This window comes from Porites lutea, chromosome 7 (genome assembly GCF_958299795.1).
Source record: "Porites lutea chromosome 7, jaPorLute2.1, whole genome shotgun sequence".
Classification (NCBI taxonomy): domain Eukaryota; kingdom Metazoa; phylum Cnidaria; class Anthozoa; order Scleractinia; family Poritidae; genus Porites; species Porites lutea.
This window is the reverse complement of record NC_133207.1, coordinates 24,639,454-24,663,262: the sequence shown is the minus strand read 5'-3', so window position 1 is coordinate 24,663,262 and position 23,809 is coordinate 24,639,454. Positions and strand designations below refer to the sequence as shown.

The window sequence follows — 23,809 nt, the reverse complement described above, 5'->3', positions numbered from 1 at the left end:
TGTCTTTCAAGGGAGCTACGGGAGGGTATGAACGTATTTATCGTTTCAATTCCAAACGAATAAGAAAGAAAGAGAAATATGCAGATTCGAATTTGATTTAAGACATCTTTTCTGTTGGCGTTCTAATCTAACTAATGATGACATAATTTGTTGGAGACCTGGTCTGAAAAAGAGGATGGATTTTAAAGGTCAGGTCTGAAACGGATGAGAAAAATAACATTTTTTGATCTGAAATAGAGTCATGATTTAAAGAACCGGGCGGCACACCCTTACCAAGAATTCCTAAGAGTATCCCCCCTATAGGCTTAGTATTTATGACGCGAAATTGTTCTCATTCCTTTTTCGACAGAACCCTCAGATGGATATATCAATTTCATCTTTATCGCATTGACTCGCGTGCAACAGAAATATAAAATGGACGAACATTTATTCAATTAGTACAATTATTTATTAGCTAATTGCAGAAGAAGATTATTGTTAGGTGATGACTACAAGGGAAGCAGTCAGTATCGGAACGGCGCCCCATTCGATCACTAGAACATTCCTTATTATTTTTCGTGTTCTGATAGTTTTTTTTTACGTATTTTGATAAGTTAATCCGTAAACGACAAGTGTGTCTTCTCAGATTATCGCAACATGTTAATGTAATTACAAAAATGTCACACATGAAATGGTTGATCTCTGGGCTCGGCAATATGTAGCATTTGAAGCTATCTACGCTTCCCGGTTTTCAACAAAATTCAATATACACCGTATATACTCTAAAGCAAATGCCCCTTGGCGGGGAGGAGGGGGGGGGGGCAGTATAACTCAAATCGTCAAATCGCTTCCTACGTACGACGTACGAAGCTTAACAAAGGGAGTAATCGATCCCACATCTTCATTTGAAATTTGAAAATGTCTCTCACAAGACCTTTCGCAGACATTGCGGCTAGAAAGAAAGTCAATAGAATGGTCTCGTGAGCATATGCTTTTTGAGTGAAGACTTTTCTCTAGGGAAACTGAGGTGTTGTGTCGGAAAGCTTGTTTGTGTAAAACATTAGCATTGGAAGGCGACCCCAGTGGTCGGCTATAGGGGATTGCGGTTCACTTCAACATAAAGGTATTAACGATGATCTGTCTGAAGAGATACAGCGAACTTGTCAATTAATATCTTGAAACTCGGTTGGAATTTCTTTTATCCGCAAATGCAGCGAAAGTTAGAGGGCAACAAATTTGTTCACCCGCCATGAATAGCTTATTGTGGGAGTGAAGGGGTTAATGATTCCTTCATTTCTGTTGCTCGGTGCTTTATCTTTCCATTTTAAAGGATTACTTTGTTGTTGCTGCTGTTGTTTTCTGTTCGGAAGGTGCTGTTGCCTGTTTTTTTTTTGTTTTCGTTGTTTTGTTTTTTGTTTTTTCAATCTCTTCATCACAAGGAGAAAAGACTCCTCCCCGCCCATGTGTTTTGTGCACGTTTGACAGCCATCGAACGAGTCGCTTTCACTAGCTATTTAATCTACTTCCTCGTAATTTTGCTCTTTATTACAGCCATTTTGAAAATGTTAGTACTATCAAGAATATTACCACTTAAACTAGAAAGGCCATATCTGAGACCGAGACATTTTAAATGTCACAGCTTGGCGGGCGTTGTTTGCCTACTAAGTTCCTTCTCTGATTATATTTAGCGTCTAATCCAATCTAAACTAAAGGGCTTAACAGTTAAAGCAACTTGTACCCTACAAAACTAGTGTTTACGCCCTTTGCAACGCTTTGAGATAGGGTGGAAGGATTAGGTTAAACCCTTCCTGCTGAGTTGAGTTTTCGCGCTAAAATAGCAGTTTAAAAAAAGTGAAAGTTGGTGAGTCCAACTTCTGCTTGGTTCTCCTGTTGACGAATGTTTCTGGCCAGTAATCGGCTCCTGCTCTGGCTCTTTATTAGAAAATCCTCCCTTGTAATAAAGATATTTGGAAGTGTTGTGGTTTTCTAGCAATTACTCTAATTATAGGATATCGGTCCGGACTTTATATTTAATCTGTTTTGGAGGAGATTAAGTCGGATAGAACAATGTTAATATAATAGGCCTCTTATTGCCATGTGGTACTTGCACTGTATGACTGCTTAATTCGGGACAAGATTATTTCGAGGATGTTATGGAATGCTATTGCGCCAGAAAATTAGTGCAAGGTCTTCAAAACGCAAATGCATCGTATTTAATTAATTTTTATCAATCACAATTCTTGGAATATCTTAAGTCAATTGAATAGTTTCAAAACCGAAATCAAGTGTACAGCAATTCAATGGGTGAACATGGACTAGACGGCATGTTCATGTAAAAACTTCACACAAGTTTGTGTAGAGTTTTAACCGCATTGCAAAGAAAGTTATCACCACTCGATTTTAAAGGAACACGAACGACCTGTCAAACGACAGAATTCTAAAAGAGGGATCTTAAAGTAAAAACTGTCCTCCGGAAATAATAATTCGAAAATAGAATTGGATAACCTGTATATTTAGTTGATTCATATTAATTATTTGTTCACATTATCTTCTGGATTTGTTTCCAATGACACAGTGCAGGTGAAGAATTTAAAAATTAGTTCTACCTTCCGAAACAAGTGAACGCTAACAAAAATTTGGTTTACTCTAACTGTGGGGAAAAAATCGAGAAGCACTTTCCAGGACTTCAAAACTTGGCACCGACTAATTTGAGTTTAACTTAAGAGTGTGACTTAATTTCGCTGACCAAATGCACTTTTCTTCGCAGGGACAGAGCGACGACAAATGGGGGCCTTGGAGCGAGTGGAGTCCATGCTCCAGAACTTGTGGTGTAGGAGTCACTTACCAAGAACGAGAGTGCTTTGAGAAGGAAAAGTGAGATTTTTTTTTTTTTTCATATTTCGAAGGGCCCGGTATAATCAGCATAATCAAAATCCTCCGTTAAGCCAAATTCAGCAATAAGGAACCAACTGGCCACCTAAGACCGCACCTAATAAAGTGACTATACACGAAAATAAACTTCAAATTTTAAAGTGATGGAGCATTTGCCTAAGCCATCACTTTTCAAATTCAAAAGAATGGACGAATGGGCAAAGCTCAAAGAACAAAAAACAAAAATGCTAATATAAGTTTTAATTAATGCGAGTAATTTAAAAACTAGGAGCTGCTTTGACAAAGCCCTCGAATAACACCCTGAAGGACCCAAAAGGACAAAGGTATAGTGATCAATGTTATCACCTTCCCTTCCCCGATTGCAAACTCAACACCAGAACGAGGCTGCACCGACATAAGTAACGGGCGCTTTCCATCCAACCAAAACTTTCGAAAATTTGGAAACTGCGGCAAATGGTACAGAAAGGCCCAAGAAAACAGAAACTATTTAATTTCCGAAATACGAACCATTCTGAACCGAAAATTCTAGAAAGTTCAGGAGCAAAGTTGAATGGAAAAAGAACAGTTACTTCCGCGAGAAAAATTGCGAAAATTTGGGTATACCTCGCGAGGTGGTCCTCTTTTTTGGAAATTTTTGAAAATTTTTGAAGATTGCTTTCAGTGAATGCAGAATTGTACGTTATCTAATTCATTACATTTTTTAATTGCCTTTATTGACGAACAAGAGATACTTTTGTGTTTTTGTGATCTAGGCCAGAAGCTTATTGCAAGGGAAATAAGCGTATGTACGAGACGTGCAATATTCAGGTTTGTAAGATACGAAGTATTGACTGTTTAATCTTCTCATTATTCTTTCATAAATTAACGTAAATATATTTCCTTCTGACTTTTTTCAAATCGTTTGCTCATCTCACAAAGAGTCAAAGAGTATTACTAGCGCACAGTCTCTTAAATAAATAGCTAAATCATGTGTACGAGGAAAGAATTCTAGATTTGATTTTTTTAAAAAAAAGAAGTGGAAAGAAACTTTGACTATTTTTACAGCGACTTGGTATAACAGGATGTTTTCACTTTCCCGCGAGTTCCGCTCTTCGTTTATATCCGATGTGAGTGTACCTGTAGGAAGAATAGCAAAAACGTTACGAAACAAACTGATAACGAAACGTTCTTTATTTAATTAAATGGAAAAAAAAACAAACTCAACATAATAACCGTAAAGCGTAACAAAACCAGATATAAATATAGGAGGTGTGGTGGTGGTGGTGGTGGTAGTGGTAGTAGTGTTAGGGAGGGGGGGAAGGGATTGTAAACAGGGTGGCTTATAACCGGGATTTTACGGTGTTAAACGAAAGATATGTTTTCAGTTCTTGTCTTGTATGTTTCGTCTGTTGCGTTTTAGGACTGCCCTGAAGGTTCAAGAGATTTCCGCCTTGAACAGTGCGAAGCTTACAACAGCCGCGTACTTGATGGACGAAAATTTAAGTGGGTGCCATATATACCAAGTAAGAGAACTGATTCTCATTGAATAAAAATGGGTTAATCAATTTATTGTTCCAAAAATATTTCAGAAAAGGATTAGTCAATTGGTTCGGGACTTATTTGGAGAAAAAGTTTGAAAATTACCCGTATTTGAAAAGTGAAAGTATGGGATATTGTCCCAAAATAAAATAGCAACCTCGTTTTCAGGCAGCGGCGTGGCAACCGAGATGTTGATGCAAAAGTATACTTTAAAAAAAAATGTCGAAAGAGTTTACGGCTATCCGAATACGAGAAAAAGCTGAATTTTTTATTAAAACTGAACGAACGAATGCAAGAATACGCCAAAATAATGCTCGATGGATGTCATCTACGTTTTGAGGAGTATCGGCAAGATAAAGCATCTTCCGTAAATTCTGAAACCGTACCCAAAAAGAGCTACCCTGGGTACCAGAGGTTTTTTCTCGCGTGCGACGTGGAGCTTCGTTTTGTCGGCCACAGGCCGACACGTGTTCGGCCGAAGGCCGAAGACACGAGCGGCGAAGCCGCGAGAAAAAACTTTATGCGCGGGTCACTTTTTAAGACTTGACCGAAACCGGAAACCGCGCATGAAAAGCCTCTAGCACCCAGGGTAAGAAAGAGGCAAATGATTTGCAGAAAGCCTACGAGGAGGTGAGGTTGTTAAGAACTTACATATTTTGAATGAATAATAGAATATCGAATGCGGCTTTCGTATGATGTGTAGAATCATGTAGGCCGACGGCCTAGGTGGATGACATCCTCCTCGATTGATCTGCATAGCGCTTCAGATCATTCGAAAGGCTTATTCAATAATTTTTAGTTTATCTTATCCATGGCTCCTAGGCCTTATTGGCCTTTGTTTAACTGATATGGCTATCCTCGTTACTGACACCATTCTCGTCATGCATTTTCAACTCTGACCTTCCGAAGGTCACAGTAATATCTTGAAGATGTCTCCAACCTTGCTTGTTACTGTTGCCAAGTACTGATGGTATCGCAAAAAAACATTGTTGCATTTCTTGCAGCCCATGAGAGATGCGTACTTAACTGTATGCCTAAAGGAGAAAATTTCTTTATGCAATGGGCGAGTAAAGTCGCAGATGGAACAAGATGCAGCGTGGATTCGTATGACATTTGCGTCGACGGGAAGTGTGAGGTAATGAACGCGTGTATGAGAGTTCTCGGCGCCAAAAGCTTCTGTAGATCTATACCTCTCTTCTCCTCAGTGTTTCAATGACGCGTTATTGGCTGTTCCGCTGCGCAAAGTAAGTTCGGGCGCGAAAATCGTAAGATTCGCTTACCATAAAATTTTCGCGCCCGCACTCACTCGCGCCCTGCCCTTTTGAGCCTCGCCAGGGGAGAGAGAATCTATGACACAATCATGAGATATTTGAAAACCTTCCCTTTTCTTACCCAAGAAACGTACATTTTTCATCGTGAAAGCATCTAAAGCCTCTGACTCTGCCCTAAAAAATGCGTAATTTTTTTTAGAAATCACCTTTTTCCCACCAAAATCTTTTCTCCCCAGCCTTGAAAAATGTAAAACCTTTTGTTCTCAGCCCTACCGAACGCGAGACTTATCGCGTCTTATTATAGAAATAGAGGATATTACACGGTGGCGCGAAGATATGAATTTTATTTTCGAGTGGCAAAACAATATTTTACGAACGAGCGCAGCGAGTGAGTAAAATATTGTTTTTGCCACGAGAAAAACTTTCTGCCCAGGATAAACTTATCGACTAACTGTCGTCTATAGATGCAAAAGAAAATTTGTTTTGCTATCAAAAATATTGCAGCTATGACACTTCAAAAGTTGCCGGTACTCCCACCGCGGAAAGTTCATTTTATGTTTGTTGTTTTGCTGCCAAGATAAATAAAGGCTGCCCCCTGCTATTCTTGAGCCGATCGATGAAAAAAAAATGTTATTCAAGGCAGTTTTGGTAAATTTCAATCATTTAGCCTAACATTGGACTGACATAGGACTTAAGTCATACGCACATAAGACACTTTATTTAGCGTAGATATTTACAAAGCTATACGGCTAGTTTACAGGTATCCCCCCATCACTGTTAGCAATGTTGAAGTTTCATTACTTTGGAGAGTCTGGACCAAGAAAGTGTTGATATTTCTTCCGCAGAAACTTGGTTGCGATCTTATTTTGAACTCTACTGCCAAAGAGGATAAATGCCGCGTATGTAATGGCATTGGAGAAAACTGTAAAACACACAAAGGAGTCACTACAGATGTTGGCGATGGTGAGTTGTATTTCAAAAACTAGAATAACCATAACATAACTATGAGACTATTACAAGAAACGATGTCATTTTCACTGGGGACAATTTCTACGCACTTCAAGCAGTCCTCCAAAGCCAAAAGTTCCCCAGGACCCGCGCTTACTACAAAGCAAATCATTTAATAAGTACAAACTATGGGGAACTCGTGGATACTTTGTTTAGAAAATAGAGACGTCATGCGATAAAATAAAATATGAAAAATATTAACAATCATTAGAGGAGGTTAAGCAAATTATAAAGATTTGTCAGTGGCGAGCAGATCATTGCCGAAGCTGAAGGATGAGGCTAATAATTGAGTTGCTTCGGGTATTCACGAGTTGACAAAAAAAGCAACAAGAAGTTTTCGATTTGTTACGAGTTTTCTGGTAAAATAATCAATTATTCTTTAGACTAGCCAGAAAGCGTGCATCGGCTTCTCAGTAATCTTTTGATTTTCACTTATGTTACGTTTCAGGATACAAGGAAATTCTGGTGATTCCTGCCAGTGCAACGAACATCGACATACAAGAAGTCGCACCTTCTTCAAATTTCCTAGGTTTGTCAACGATTAGTATACCTTTAGACAGCTGTTTTGCCTTTCATTTAGAATTTCGTCCAAGGCTGAAAATTTTCTTCAGTTCTTAGTTTTAAGTTTCTCTAACATGGCATAAATTCCTTTTTTCTTATATTTTTCAGCTCTTTCCGATTCATCTCAAAGTTATTTTTTCAATGGTGATTATTTTATCACAAGCCCGAGGAAGTTCCATATTGCCGGTACTGTGTTTAATTACGAGCGAACCGGCTTTGGACAGGAGAGAATCTCTTCGTTGGGACCAACCTCAATTCCCGTCCACGTGGAGGTATATTTGTCTCTGACTTCAAATAACATTGACACGAATTTTATCAAAATTCTAAAAGCAGGAACTGAGTAAAACATCAAAATAATCGCTCAAAACATTAAAAGGAGTTATTAATAACACCACAAATGCAAAAGCCGAGAAGGCACGGATGGACAAACTTGAAGAAAATTAAGACGGATTGAAATTGTGAGTACCGTTCATTTTTGTTGCTTGAGACGATTGATTTAAGGTATCAGCCACCCTTCAGGACAGTCCGCGCGCGGATCGCTTTAGAGTTAGTTGTTTTTATAAAAACCCCTATAAACCATATATTTTTTAAAAGCTTAATAATTCCAGATTATGGATTTGAACTAACAAAAACGATTTACTTAAATGTGTTTCGAAATTGGAACGCTTTGTGTAAAAGTACACGTCTCTATAAATCATGTTCCACTCCCGTCGGAAATAAACGGAAGAAAACAATTAACACCGCATTCGCTTCTCAACACGTTCCACTAAAAAACCGTGTCTCAGATTTTTGACAAGTGCGTTTGTTTTTCTTTTATTAGCAAATGAAGTTGGGGAAGGCAATTAGTCAACACTCTCTGTGTAAAAAAAGCTCTAGCTTTAAAATGAAAAGGAGTATTAAAATTCGCAGACACGGTTTTGTGGAAGAGATATATGGCATCACTCTGGCCAAATTTTAGCCAAATTGATTGAAAGGCTGCCGACTTGGAGTTCAAAACGTACGAGTCGATCAGTAAAATTTGCGTTCGGAGATAAAATAGAAAATACATTTTTGGCGGCATCCTACCTGGAATGAGATTATAACACCTAAATGTTTATTCTGATTGATATCAGAGAGGGATCAATTTTCTCTAACAATAGGACTTTGACAGGTAATATGTAACAGGAACAAACTTTTTATTGCTATCAACATCTTCAAGTGAACAGTTTAATTCTCCGTTGGAAAACTTCCACTCTTTTACACCACGAGAAGCACGGTTTAATTCTTTCTCGAGCGCCAGGCCAAGGAAACTAAAAAACTTTGAAGCCGCCGAATGCCCACCACCGATTGCTCGAAGGCCAAGAACTGAGGCCCGGTTTTTTCAAACGCTCTGCTCTTCTCGGAAGAATTAAAAACAGAATTTGTCTTGTGCGACGGCCAGCTTTCATTCTCGCACTGGATTCTCCAGGTAGAACCAAGTCCATGCTTAGTCGCTACATTTTCCATGACTTGGACTCTTCCCTGGCAAAATCGACAAGATACAGACTCGTCCAGTTTCTCAAGCAGCTTTTCGCTCAATACGATAGCTCGACCGCTTATTGTTTTCCACGTTCCATCAGCAGATGGGGTCGATGAGCTTAATTGGCTTTCTTCATCTGGTTGTTCAAGCTGGATTTTGGAGCGGCTTGCACTCTCAACAACTGCAGCATTTTCGCTTTTCTGAATATCCAACTCCTCGAGCCACTTCTCTTGCTGATAAAATGAGCCTTTGTCGCTCTCTGCCAATTTTGCGGCCCATTCTTTGTCAAACTCGCTCCTCGATTTCTTTTTCGTTCTCGGTTTCGATGACGAAAACGGGCACGACCTTTTCTTTTTTTTTGGCGGCATTTTCACCGAAACAAACGCTAAATATCCACGGAGAATACTAAAGGCTATAAACAACGCGAAGACAATTCGCACGTGTTGTGTCGAAGCACGCACTCGGTATCACGTTACTAGTTCACAGGCAAGTTAATTGATATATGACACGGGTATGACAGATCTTGTTAACGATCAATTAAGATAATTAACGAGAAAAAATCTTTTACCCCCGATATCTTTCGACAGAAATAATATTTGCTTCTGATTTTTTTTTTAAAAGAAAGCTCTCACGCATATCTATTTGAAAACGTTGAAACCTCAAATATCGAAAAATGGCAATTTTAAGGGTGGCTGATACCTTAATGCTTGGGAAGTATATCTAGCCGGACTTTTTATAACGTTATCGCCAAATAAACCTTCAATTTACGTCCCACAGTTTATTTCGGCCAAAAACTATCTCCAAAGTAGCTATTATAAAAACTAAGAGTGCAACCATTACTTTTTTTTCTTCTCCTCCTTTGCTTCTCCTCGCTCTTTTCTTTTTCTCCTTTCCTTTTCCTTCGTTACTATGATTTTGGAGCTTCTCTGGCTTACGAAACGTGCCTTTTGACGCTTTTTCACTCAAATGACTGCAAATTTTGTTAGGCGGGTTTTCAAAAATTCGTCTAGATATATATTAGTTTTTTGAACAAGGAGCTAGGATTTTATCGTGTACATGTAATTTCTTCGTTATATTTGTATATAGATCGAGTACACAATTTTTACGTGTTTAAATATCTCAAAAAAACCCTTTCTAAACATTTTGCTTGACATTTCTTTTAAGATATTTTAAGCATATCGCTGATCACGATAATGTTAAAACTGCAAACGGCGTCAAAAGTTTCATTTTATCGTAGATCCTTCTAATGGGAGAGAAGAATCCTGGAATCTCTTACGAATTTTCATTGCCCACATCCGTCACCGTACTTCCTGAGCGAGCGCAGTTTATTTGGCGGACGGGCGATTTTGACAAGTGTAGTGCGTCGTGTGCAGGGGGTGAGTTTTTATCACGTGTAATATTATATAAAATTGGCACTAAGGGTAGATATCCACAAACGAGGGAGGAGTTGAACCCAAAGTCGCTTTATTACGACCTACTGGAAATCAAGTAAAAAATAACAAGTTGTCCAAAGCGCGAAGTCATAAGCTCCTCGGAATCGGGCTTGCAAATGCAAGGATCACAAGGTTTCAATTAAATTCGGCTGTTGTTTTAGCCTGACAATCCAGCATCGTTGGATTCCCATGGAAGAACAGTAATTCCATCACAGATACCAAACATGAAAAAAAAAGGAGAAATGATACAATGCACCACAGCCTTTTTCCTTAAAAGAGGTGCGAAGCGCGCAAGCCTAGCAAGTCAATTATGGGAACGCCATAATGTACTGCGAAAAGTATCCTTTTTTGGTGGTTCGTTTAGTGAAAGGCGCAAGAGTAGAAACAAGCCAAGCGCCCGCGACTACCGCCCACGTCCCGCGTGTCGACGCTCCCGTGAGTATAACCTCAAAGATAGGTAAACTACGATTCCAAGGACCCATACGAGGCTGTATAAGAAGAATTAAATGATGAGAATGCTTATAAATAGAACGGTCAAAAATTTTGCGATTATTTTTTGCAGTGAAGCTAAGAGACTGCTCAAAGTCTGTGACCCATACGTCATTTAAGTTGTACCATGAAAACTGGCCAACAGCTGTTCACTCAAAAAGATAATAGCCAATATCGATTGTCTACTACTTGTTTAGGTGAGCAAAAGAGGCGAGTATACTGTGTTCGCAAGGATACTGGGGAAGAAGCTTCAAAGTCAAATTGTGATCACGGCAAGAAGCCATCACATAAACAGAAGTGCAACACTCAGTCCTGCCCTGCCAGGTTGGTGACGAAGATACTGAACTGGGGAGGGGAGGAAAGGATAAGGTTTAAATAATGCCTTCCAGTCAATGGTCATCATGTTATATGGCGTTGCTTTTTGTTTTCGGTTGATGTAGAATAGATATACGTTCGAAAATTGCTCCTCTTTAAAAACAAGTTTGTGATATGTTAAGTGTACACATTCGTATTCTCCTGTTTATCTTTGACTTAGTAAATTGAACACTGAAAGGATGTTTGCAAGCGCTTTTAAAAACGACAGTTCTTGATTTTCTGTCGCATTTTTGTAGAATAATTGGTAAAACTGCAATTGAAATTAGGTGATAGAAGCGTAGTAACTCTGAAACTAACCCGCTATCACTCTGAACAGCTGCTGCAATTTCGGGAAATTTGAATCAAATCTCTCTTAAACTCTTACCAGATGGTAATTTAAAACTGACGCCTCGTACTGTAGGAATTCATTTATTTTACTTTCCATTACACCTCCTATTTCAGCTGGTACGTGAGCTCATGGAGTTCATGTTCGGTAACATGCCGTCGAGGCAAACAGGTCAGACGAGTTCATTGCCAACACGTGGTGGAAGGCGGAAACGCTGAAATGATCCCAGATGACCAGTGCCCCGGTCAAAAAGCTATTACCATGCGAGACTGTCAGATACTGAAGAGATGTCCAGTGTGGTCTGTGGGCCAATGGTCAAAGGTACAGACAGGTTGTGCGGTATTATTTTAACAATTGTTAGTAAGGACCAGGGTAACAAAGTAATGGATCTAATTGTGAGGGAGCAATCAGCCGTGTGTACCAAATAATGAAAGAAGATAGTAAGGCGCCTGATTTATTGATTCATTTATTAGTTTAGCACGTCTGAACGATACTCTTTTACATTTTTGCATATTAATCATCGTCAAAAAAAAAAAATGTAGAGTGGCTTAGAAACTCAAAAGTTTGGCACTTATTAACCCATGACATGGCCAGATAACACCCTCTTCGATCTCCATAATTCTTCATAAGATACTTAGCCTCATTCATTAATTGTTAAATAACGTATTATCAATCTATTTATTTAATTGTCCTTAAAATTGACCAGTGTTTATTTTATACCCAATGCAGTGTTCTGTCTCGTGTGGAGTGGGATCGAAACATCGAAACCTTACATGCCAGCTGCTTGATACAAGGCAAGTTTTTGAGCCAGAAAGCTGTAACCCAAATAGAAAACCAAAGGAGACAGAGAGCTGTAACCCAGGGCCCTGCACTGTCGCATGGATGGCGACGGAATGGAGCGAGGTACGATGAAGGAGCTTTTCTTTGCCCTCTAACTTTGTTTTGAACATGCGCAAATACAAAGGAACGAATTGGAGAAAGAAAATAAAAGATTGATACACTAAAAACACTTCACCATAAATGAGGCTCACCTTATTTGTTCAAAAGGCGCCTCGGAACTTATTAGTTTCGCCCCTATACGTGGCGACGAATTAGGGCCCGATATTTCGAGCAAATATGGTAAACGATGATCTCCTGGACTCTCCCTGAATCACTGCAGCTTCTAAAATTCAAGGTGACTTAAACCAGGTGCTGTAGCCATTGACCCAGGAAAGTGCCAGAATGGTTCAGAACCTGATCATATTCAACTCCTGGAGCGGAATTAAGTGACCTACCTGGGGAGGTGTCAAACCTTGTTAGAGAGCCATAGAAAACGATCAAAGAACGGGCAGCGATCAGTTCCAGTTGTCCGTTTTAGGGAGGACCATCCATATTTCAGGTGTCCTTTTCAGGCAACCAATGCCTTTAATGATATTTTTCCGGCTTCCCGTCATAATTAGGCCCTGAATAATTAATAATTTCTGCTTAAAATAGACTTTTAGACTACAATAACGAAGTATTATCAATTTTGTAGTGTTATCCGAAGTGTGGAAAAGGAATGAGTACGAGAATGGTTTATTGCGTCAGCATCACAGATAAAACCAAAAAATACCCGGATGAACTATGCGACGTTTCCTCTCGGCCAATAAATGAGAAGAACTGTTCCAGTGACGTTTTGTGTCCACCCATGTGGCATGCATCACAGTGGAGTAAGGTGAGACAAGGCGCTGTGGCGGCGTTTACTCGGGCCTCTTTGTGCTTTGACTTTCCGTTCATTCAACTAAGCGAAAAAATGCAGAAGCATGTGTATTGTTAGTCTGCAGGAGCGCTTGCCATTTGAACGGCAAATTTGGTTATTCCGGGGAGAATTCAAATGGTACGGTTCATTACCAGAGCCACTGACTCGTCCCCAGTCGTCTCTCTTGAGAAAGGAGAGAAGCGCGAGGGGTGATGGGAAGGAGGAAAGGGTTTCTCCGTTCCCCTTTCCTCTTTCCCATCACCCCTCGCGCTTCTCTCCTTTCTCAAGAGAGACGACTGGGGACGAGTCAGCCAGAGCCAGGCTTCCTCTCGAGCAGTTCACGTTTGAACCGCAGGAAGAGCTTCCAGCGGTAAGTGGCAAACTTTTTTTTCCATTGAAAATTGTACAGCTCCACGTTTTAAGGCAACAGAGAGGTTTCTACACCCGCCTGTGATGTGCCAGTTAAGATTTTTTAACTCGAATCAATGAATTCTTAATTTTGTTTCAGGCGACAAAAGTAAAGCACTGCGACTTGCCCAAAACCGTTATGGCGGTTCTAAACAAGAAATGCTTTGCTAAAATTGAAAAATTATCCTGTCAACGTTTGAAACTGCGAACGCGTAACTGCAAACTGCATTCCGCGGTTTTCGGTTTCCCAAGGAAAATTAAACCTGATGCTAAAGGTCTCCAACTAAGACTTACCTGTAGTTGTAATGGCTAACTATGTTCCCTGATCGAGGTAAACTGTACGCTTTAACCAGCAAGCCGATCTTAGTGCAGTTACCTTCGAAATCAGCATATGTTCTAGGCTCCTTTTTTAAGTTGTGAACTACTTGTCTGTTCTAGAAGGTACATTTTCGCCACCGTCTGCAAGTTTGTCAATAAGTCGTAAGGGTGACTTTTTGCTAGTACTTAAGACCGACATTGACCCGGGGGGGGAGGGTTACTTGGGTTAATTTTTGCTGGGTATGTGCCGCTGGCCTCTCAGAGTCCCTACCCTATTATAGTCTATTTTATGGCCAATTGTAGACCCCATCTTAGTCACTTTGGGGCAAATATATAATTTTCGCGATCCCAACTTAGTCACTTTCTATTTATGTATCTACCTTATCAATCCTTTAAATAGGTCATTCTAAAATGAATTGACCCATTTTTTAAATAAATTGAATGAAGAACACTTCACCTACAGTACAAATATTCTGGTACGTTTGCTAGCCGTAAATATGAACAACTTTCTTACCCCAAAAATCTGAAAATGTGCGAACCCATTCTAGTAACTCTATTGAAAATGCGACCCCATTGTAGTCACTCCAGTCGTGAAAATGCTACCCCATCCAGCGGCACATCCCCATTAGTCTCTTATAAGGAAGTGCCCCCCCCCCGGAACATTGCCTTTTTTGTTTAAATTGATCATCTATTTCAGTGCACTGCTACTTGTGGCGTAGGGATGCAAATGAGAAATGTGTACTGTGCTACAAAGGAAGGACCCAAAATGCTTAGAATCTTAAAGAACGACCAGTGTGCCAACGAAACGAAGATAAAGGGTATGCAAATGTGTTCAGTCAGACCATGTCAAGCTGGATGGTACATTTACCCATGGGAACCGGTAAGGGTTCTTCACGATTACTCATGCATTGGAGACATTCTTGAACGAAATTCATCCTTTGTGCCCTGTCACGGTTTCCACTTCTCTCTGAGCATTAACATGAACCCTCTTTTTACATTCCACGCCAGAATTTCAGCATGGTGCTAGTGCCAGAGTATGAGCACTAAAGTGAGCACCGGTCCCTGATTGCACGTGTTTTCTTTTAGTCCCGACGCTATGAGATATTGAATTTAGAACAACAAAATATGGCAAATATTCTATAGGTTTCAAGGGAGCAATAATATGGAACAACCTTCTCTTAAATATAAATAACAATTATTCACCGAAGTGGAGGTGGCTAGTCCTGGATATGTACCGAACTGCGAAGCAGTGAGGTAAATATCCAGGACTAGCCACCGACACTGAGGTGAATAATTGTTTTAGTATATACTAAAACAGTGAGATAATTGAGCACAAAAATGACGATTTTTAACTCAAATAGTGTTGCTAACGATTACAATTTTGGCGCGTAATGACCGGGCGGCGCGGCCGTCGCTTTTTCTTGCCGACAACTAAAACTTTTGAGGGCATTTGTTTAGCTCTTGAGGGGAAATTTCTTCAAAAGGAGTTGTGAATTCTTTTTGTATTTAAAATCATTCTATAAAAAAAGATTTTTAAATTTAGTTTTAAGCTTATTTATGAATAACTCAACTAAATAAAGTAAGCAAGACTTAAGCTTAATTTGCATTTGTAAACAAAAAACTTTTTCACCGGTTTTATCGATAAATTCGTGTCAAAAAGACAAAGCTTTACCTGTTAAAACTTCCAATCCGAACTTCGTCACCTTCTTCGTGTATTTCGGAAACAGCTTGCTTGATTAGTTGTGAAATTTCTTTGTTTGTTTACGGCAGCAAACCGGGAAGGCATTTTGCTTGCAACTCAAGCGAGTTTGGCGTCGGTCGCTCGGACGAACTGGAGGTGAATCAGTGAATAGTGCAGGATATTCACTGATTGAGTAGCCAATCAGAGCGCGCGAAAAACACTATCCACTGTTTTAGTATATACTAAGAAACATTAGCCTGTTCCAGGCGTTTAGATAGTGGGGAGCAAGTTAAATCGTACGTGGCGAGCGCAAAAAGAAACACGAGGGGAGACTGGGCTTTTTTTTCCCTCGTCAATTTTCCGCCCTCTCCCCACCATCTGAACGCCTGGAACAGGCTAAAGCAACATAAGTTCTTACAATATGTTTAAGAACGAAGTCAAAGAGTATGTGATAAAGAAACAGTTGTAATAGTTTTAGTTCATATCATTCCTAAAAACAGGAAGTCCGCCTTCTAATATTCCCTACAACTTATAATAAAGCGGAGATCGTCTAAAAGCTCAACAGAGCTTGCTTGATCTCCTGCCTTGTAATAATGTAGTAGGTTATGTGTAGGAATGAATGTATGGTAAATAAAGGCACTTCTTCTTTCACTTTCAGGGGCACCCAACGTCAATTTTCGGGATATATCTGTTCGGAAGACGATTTGAGATAAGCAATTTTCGGAACATTTGTTGTAAAATTTCTTGTTTGCCTGCCTTTCCTAGGATTTTCGAACATCTAAAAAATGGTATAATCGCCCATCTTCAACGGATTTTTACCCCAAAAAGGTCACCTAGAATTTTCGGGAGCCTTTTTTTTCTGGCTGAAATTTTCGAAAAGTTAAGTTTTGATCCCTATAATTTTCGGATCACTAGACTTTCAGCTAGGAAATTCGAACAGATGAAAAATTTTTAGGGGATAAAAAAATGGCTATATCTACTGTTTAAATACTAAAATACGTTTGACAATGCTATGTTTAAGTGGTTTTGAACTATACTGTCGTTGGGTGCCCCTGCGCTATCAACGCTTGGTATAACTGCCTGCTTCACTCAGACCTGACAGGGTGAAATAGAGCAAATATGTTCAAAATTTGGGTACCGCGCTAGGTGTGACCAAAACCCAGGCAATAGTGTTTAGGTACTAAGTGTGAACGTGGCTTTGGATGTCAGTACTTATGATGGGCTACTTAGTCTTTTCCCTTTCATTGCTTTAACACAGTGCTCCACGACGTGTGGACTTGGTTTGAGGAGACGAAACGTCAAGTGCTTTGCTGATTCAAAAGAAGACCCCGAAGAAAAATGGTGCAAAGCGGAGGATAAACCAGTATCTGCAGTACAGTGTCTCCAGAAAAAATGTAAAGGTACTTTGGAACAGTTCTATGTCTTATAATTCATTTGACAACTTATTTCGAAGGCAAACAGACTCTCAATCCAAAAAAAGGCAATTGATGAGAGGTGCAATGCTATTTCCCGATGATGGACCATGTTTGGACGGTCGCTAGTGTCCGTTTCAGTGCGTCAAACAGAGTATGGCTAAGGAAGGGCAAGGACCAATTCTAGGTGTTCGTTTTAGGGAGGAGCACGTGCTTGTGTTGTCTGTTAGGAGAGAATTTACAGTATTCAAGTGGTCTGAGCTTATCAAACAGTGCGATCTTTTTCTCTTTCCTTTTACTTTGACGCAAAAATGTACTAAAAGCTGAACGATCACAGCAGCGAGAGGAATCTGGCTGCGAAAACAGCACGTGAAACCGAGAAAAAAGGACCTTACCCCTCTTGTTATTTACCTCTCATAAGCCCGTATAATTACCTTACTTTTGTTAGCTATAGTGTCTTCTCGGGTGTCAGGTATGTGACCAGATGCAGGGCAAATCACACCGTTTAATGTTCGATCTTTACCTGCACAACAATTCTTGGAATTCACTCACATGACCTCCGTCTTGACGACGGTTGCTATCCGCCATGCTGGTGCCGGTCCAGATGTGAACAAACTTCCCTCAATGTAAGAACGTAGTCGAATGCAGAAATGCTTCTCTGCGTTGTTCCTGAAATTATCTATTAAAGGTTAAATTATTTGGACGTGAAAGCGATGTCTTGTATAGAAATGGCTTAAGTTTGCATAAAATTTCACACCTTGGATGGGGACCAGTATGGCGAGCGCTCAATAGTTGCATACATTTGTGACGTAAGCTGAAAACCGAGAATAGATCGATCAATCAGAGGCTTTTTTATTGTTTCATCTGAAAAAATAATCAGATGGGAAGAATGAAAGTTACTACCTGCTTCCCAAGCTCCGTTCGCCTACAGTCTTCCAATAAAGATGCAAGAGAATAGTAGTGAGAGCGAGAACGCTATTGCATTCGAAAGATGGTGTAAACGGAAATCGAATTTCCTCTGTATCTTTTTAGACTTAATTCATTATTTTTTTCTTCTCATCAGAAGCAGGAACAACGACGAAAGCACCAGAGAAAACAACAACCGCTGCAGCATTGCAAACAGTATCAACCTTGGCACCAGCAGCAGAAACAGAGGAAGAAAAACTGATCACGACATTAGCTACAACTCAAGCATCGAAAACAGAAGAAAGACAAACTACAGAAACGGCTTCACCAGCAACAACATCAACAGAGGAAGCAAAATCAACGTCAACAACGGAATCAAGCGAAGAACCAACCACAACCGCAGCTCAAACTCAAACAACGAAAACAGTAGAAGAGGAGCGAACAACATTCTTACCAGCAACAGCACAATTTGAACAAACAACAACAACAGGAACAAGCCAAAAACCAATAATAACAACAGCTCAAGTTCAAACAACGAAAGCAGGGGACAAAGAATCGACCACAACAGCTTCACCTTTAGCAACAACACAATTTGGAGAATCAACGACATCAGAAGCAGAAGACGGAATAACCACTACTGCCGCAACTCAAACTCAAACAACGAAAGCAGGGAAAGAAGAATTGACAACAACAGCGACACCAGTAGGGGAAAGAACAACAAGAAAAGAAACAACCACGACATCAGCTCAAACTGTAGAAGAGGAACGTAGTACAATCAAGGCAAAAGCAACAGAAGAAACTATAACAACTTTTAAAGTTGCAACAGAAGAGGAAGCAACAAAGACATCTACCAGTAAACCGCCAAGTGCTTCTACCCTTACAGCAGAAAGTACAAGAAAGACAGAAATTTCCACCCAGAGTTCTACAACACAAGACTTCAGTACCGAAACTAGCACTATTATAACCATGCCTTTCTCCAGTGAAGCTCGCACCACCACCTCAACTCACCCTACTCAGAGCAGCACCATTAGCAACCTATCACCCACCATTGACTTTTCCACCACTACTGTCTCAGTATCAACAATAGAAAGCACTACAACTGAGGCTTCAAAGACTATTACCCCACCCCCGACAACGGAGGCTTCAACGACTACTACCCCACCCCCGACAACGGAGGCTTCAACGACTACTATCCCACCCCCGACAACGGAGGTTTCAGCCACTACTATCCCACCCCCGACAACAGAGGCTTCAACAACTACTATCCCACCCCTGACAACAGAGGCTTCAACGACCACTACCCCACCCCCGACAACGGAGGCTTCAACGACTACTATCCCACCCCCGACAACGGAGGCTTCAACGACTACTACCCCACCCCCGACAGCGGAGGCTTCAACGACTACTACCCCACCCCCGACAACGGAGGCTTCAACGACTACTATCCCACCCCCGACAACGGAGGCTTCAGCCACTACTACCCCACCCCCCACAACAGAGGCTTCAACAACTACTATCCCACCCTCGACAACAGAGGCTTCAACGACCACTACCCCACCCCCGACAACAGAAACCTCTACAAGTACTGCACCTGAAAGTTCGACTGAAGGTCCAACTACTGCTCTAAGAATTAAGCCAGCCAAAATCTTTCAGCCTCCACAAGACACAAGTAAGTCTCTTCGTGGTCATATGCTTTTTATTCTTTGTTAGTAAAACGTTTGTTTTAGAAAATAATGCAACTTTTTAAATTTTAACAAACATGTTTCGACGGTATATCTATCATCGTCAGTGTGACGGTTATGAAAGTTTTCAGGGAAAAAAACGTGTCTGTCACAATTTATACGTTACATTGCGTTGAAAAACAATGCGCTACACAAATTTTAAAGTTAACGGAATTAATAGATACGTGTGCATGCATCTATAGAGAAAGCGTCAGATTGTTGTGTTTCACCTGTTGACGTGTTTGACCAGATGTTGTATTGCCAAAACAGCACAGATAGGCAAAATTACGTACCAAACAGAAAAACAGGGTTAACCCATAACAACATTCATGCTAGAGCTTACAGTATTCTTGTAGTAACCGTCAAACATTGCTGGGATGAGTATGCGATGGAATAGCAGTCCATAGGGGGGGGGGGGGGGTGGGTTGTTTTATGGTCTAAAGCCAAGAGAACATTTCTTAGCTGATGTGCAACTTCACCTACCTTTTTTTTTTAGACGCATCAGTCGGTAGTGAAATCCTATTTCGTTGCCGAGCAACTGGCTATCCACAACCAGTGATCACGTGGCGTAAAGGTTCAATACCCGTGTCCAGTCTTGACTTATCTCGGATGCAAATCCTTCCTGAAGGCGACCTACGAATATCTGATATAACAGAGGACGACACTGACATTTACACTTGCACAGCTACAAACTTTGTCGGCCCAATGGACGCCAAACAGGCGCGTTTAATCGTAATAGTTCCAGTTTCTGTGTCTGTGTCGCCTAAAAGAGTCAGCGCGCAGCCTGGTGCTGATGTTACGATAACGTGTGAGACACATGGCTTACCAAAACCAATCGTGGAGTGGTACAAGGGCGACACGTATTTGTCTACTAAAGGCAGATTACGAGTTTCCGGAGCAAATCTGATTATATCTCAAGTAGAATCTTCAGATAGTGGACATTATGAATGTCGAGCCCAAAATATCTACGAAAAGGACACAGATAAGACTTATTTGAACGTCCTTAAGAAACAAGGTAATATCCTTTGATTTCTTTTTTGCAGTTAGGTCTTTAACTCTCAAAGAAAAGTTTGGGACTTGTGATGTGATCCTATTGTGTAACCATTCAAATGACAGCTCATCGGCAGTATTTACACGTGGTACTAGCTATTTGTTTCTTAGCATTGAACATTGTGAGAAATGGAAATTTGTTGAATTTTGACTTTGGCCATTTTTTCGGAGGGAAAGGGTGAACAAAACGAACTAGCCATACATTGAAAATTCCTCTCTTTACCTCTTTTGCACTATAGGTGCCGCCATTGGTAAATAATGGTGAATCATGATCAGTGGGCTCGAGGAAGTGACTGCAGTTCTACTGTCACACATATTAAACCGTTCTTGTGTTCTCTTTCATTTTTATATATAGAGCCAACGACGAAACCTCCAGAAAAATGTGAAGACAATCCTTTGATCGCTCACTGTCCTGTGGTAAAAAGAGTCGGATTCTGCTGTATAAAGTTTTACCAGAAAGCCTGCTGCTACACTTGCAGGGATTTACTCCCTGGATGCAAAAGCTAAACGGTGCTAGAAAATAATGAGAAAAAGATGTCTACGAGGTGCTCTTGCGAATTTCGTTCAAGATAGACAGTACGGTGTAGCCGCAAGGAAGCCATTTACACGTAAAGGGCGTTCAAACTTATTATATCATCGTAAACAACAAAAGTATACATAAATTATTGTTCATGTTATTATTAAATGTACTATGCTTTTAGCACGCTTATTCCACGAAGAAATCGATATACATGAAAGAGCTAGGTTTGCTTTTTCTGCTTATGACTTTTTATGAATAAATCTAAGACAGATCCCCTTAACTTATCTTGTGATATAATAAACCCTTGTTGGGAAGCATTTGACGAGAAATGATTAAAAAAAAAACGGCTTGAATACGTGTCCTGAGGCTTCGTTCACACAGCACGGCACTTCCTTCACACTGCCCACCTCGTCTAGCTTTTGCTATTTGCGGGCGGAGATGGCAAAATGACGAGTATGAAAATAAAGTATAGTGTGTAAGTTTTCAACTGGTTGAAAATTCGTGCGTTTAGTTAGGTCTTACGTTCACACGATGGAGGCGTGTGTGGCTGAGTGGTGAACACGTCGAACTCTGGATCTGAAGGTCCGGGGTTCAAGCCTCGCCCGTCGCGTTCCTTAGACAGTGAGGGAACTTTACTGCACTTTGTCTCTCTTCACCCAGGTGTATAAATTTGTACCGGCGACATACTGCTGGAGGGGTGGGGGGAACCCTGCGATGGCCTAGCATCCCGTCCAGGGGGAGTAGCAATATTCTTAGGCGTGCTTCATGCTAAGGAAACCGGTAAGCTCCTTTATACCGAGTGGGCCTTTGGCTCGTGTGCGCCTTTACCTTTACCTACGTTCACACGGAACGGAAATTTAGACACCTTGCCGTTCAAAAGTTTGAGCGCCAGGATCGAGGTCAAATTTTTAGCCGATACGGTCGGAAATTTGATCGGCGTTGTGTGAACAGGCACCATATCTGTCTAAATATTTGCGCAGGAAATTGACCTACGCGGTCTGAACATCATAACCGTCTGAATTTTTGTACGGCAATTGCAAAGGCGTGGTTGCATAGATTCACGCTGGTTCGACTGGTTCGTCAGTTCCGTATGAGAAAACAGTTAGTCTGTGAGCAGGCTCATCATTTGTGAGTTTGAGGAAAATTTTGGCAGTGGAGCCGCCTCACGCCAAAATTTTTCCGTACTCGCGCAAGAGAGCCTGCGAGCAGGCTAGAACAGTAAGAACGAAGTGTCCGGTCAAATTTTTCAGCCGGCCGAAAATTCGTCCCGTGCGTGTGCGGTCATCGTTGCCTGATCAAGAGAAGGGGAAAAGAAAGGGGGCCGAAACTGTTTCCCTCAGCGGTTTTTTGTGGTACCTACTGTTATAGTTTTTTAGAGGCTATTCACTTAAGATTTCACCCTAACTGACATGTCAACAGGGAAAGAGGAATTGAGATCCCTGAAGCGTAGATGCCTAAGTATAAAATCAGAAAACATGCACGACAGTCGATTGGTACCACAATGGACGGCTGAGAAAACAATTTCGTATTCTAGGGCCGTGGTCAGAGTAATTTTACTCAATTTCGGAAGCCATTAGGTTGCCCGCAAAATGAAAGATTTCCAAGAGCAATGTCAAACTGTCGCTTTCACTTCGTGTGACGGACACAGATGACGTAAAAAAGAAAAGACAAGACCTCTATGTTTTCTGTTCAGGGAAAAAATCTGCTTGGTATTTGTTTCATGGTGTTTGTTCTTTTGTTTTACGTCGTATGTGTCCAGTACACGAAGTAAACAATGAGTAAATGCCAAACTGTGTTCTGTGCGGCAGTGTGTTTGTCACAGGGTATACTAGCTCACCATCAGGCGCAGAAGAGCTTTGGGGTCGAGATTGACCATTTAGGGATACAATTAATTTCATTTTATTCATTTCCATGACCACTTGGGCGGGAAATCTATCTAGATGGGAGGAGTTGGTAAAGCGGCTATGTCACAAAGGATCTATATTGCTGATCTAAGTCAATTCTGTGCTGATGTCTTACCGAGGAGGACATTGGGGGGTACCCAATAGCTACCCACAATACCGCAATACCGTGCGAAAAATTGGCAAATACAGAAATGCCGTGTCCAAAATGGACGAAATACCGATACCGCTTTTATGATCGGTGACGCTTACTTAACGTTGTATCCATCTCGCGAGTTTTTTTTATTTTTTTATCTCAAGCATGTATACACCCGAAATCAAACTCAGCCTTCGCGAGGGAACGTGAGAAGATCTCGAACTGATGGGTACAACGATCGAAAAGCCAGGTCATTGGATGTCCTACCATATCATAGAGTAACTATCAGAAATTGTGTATTCATTTACGGTTAAGTCTGAAGTCTTCCAAATATTGAACTAACGCAATACCGTGAAGGATTTCCTTTTACTGAATACCGTTAGCCTGAAGGATGAAAAACCGCATACCGCACGGCTGAATGATACCGCAATACCGCACATTAGAATCAAAATTTCCGAAATACCGCTTGAAAAAAAAGCTCAATACCTCAATACCGTAAACCCCCATGTCCCCCTCCATACCCGTACATAGAGATATGAGGAAGATATCATGAACAAATTTCATAAGGCCATCCCCATAAAATGTTTCGTTTCCCATCGCCCTCCCTCTCGTGAAGGTGAGTCGGTCGGTCGCGCAAAAAAAAAAAAAAAATGAACACATGATTGCATATTAAATCTCACGTTTAGTCTG

The 23,809-nt window shown here is 40.7% G+C and overlaps 1 protein-coding gene across 3 annotated transcripts in view; it reads left to right on the top strand.

Moving 5' to 3' along the window:
- LOC140943283 (papilin-like) overlaps positions 1 to 21,362 on the top strand; it is a 28,382-nt gene extending 7,020 nt beyond the window's left edge. For 2 of the 3 annotated variants that reach the window (XM_073392358.1, XM_073392357.1), the window contains 17 exons: positions 2,747 to 2,853; positions 3,624 to 3,678; positions 4,271 to 4,373; positions 5,394 to 5,524; positions 6,506 to 6,623; positions 7,117 to 7,197; positions 7,338 to 7,501; positions 9,965 to 10,103; positions 10,847 to 10,973; positions 11,466 to 11,670; positions 12,079 to 12,252; positions 12,863 to 13,042; positions 14,490 to 14,672; positions 16,732 to 16,873; positions 17,949 to 19,460; positions 20,009 to 20,527; positions 20,918 to 21,362. In XM_073392358.1, the coding sequence (XP_073248459.1) occupies positions 2,747 to 2,853; positions 3,624 to 3,678; positions 4,271 to 4,373; positions 5,394 to 5,524; positions 6,506 to 6,623; positions 7,117 to 7,197; positions 7,338 to 7,501; positions 9,965 to 10,103; positions 10,847 to 10,973; positions 11,466 to 11,670; positions 12,079 to 12,252; positions 12,863 to 13,042; positions 14,490 to 14,672; positions 16,732 to 16,873; positions 17,949 to 19,460; positions 20,009 to 20,527; positions 20,918 to 21,069 (4,092 nt within the window). In that variant the 3' untranslated portion in view covers positions 21,070 to 21,362. The remainder of the gene's footprint in view (positions 1 to 2,746; positions 2,854 to 3,623; positions 3,679 to 4,270; positions 4,374 to 5,393; positions 5,525 to 6,505; positions 6,624 to 7,116; positions 7,198 to 7,337; positions 7,502 to 9,964; positions 10,104 to 10,846; positions 10,974 to 11,465; positions 11,671 to 12,078; positions 12,253 to 12,862; positions 13,043 to 14,489; positions 14,673 to 16,731; positions 16,874 to 17,948; positions 19,461 to 20,008; positions 20,528 to 20,917) is intronic. The other variant, XM_073392359.1, reaches the window with a different exon arrangement.
- Positions 21,363 to 23,809: the final 2,447 nt, after the last annotated feature.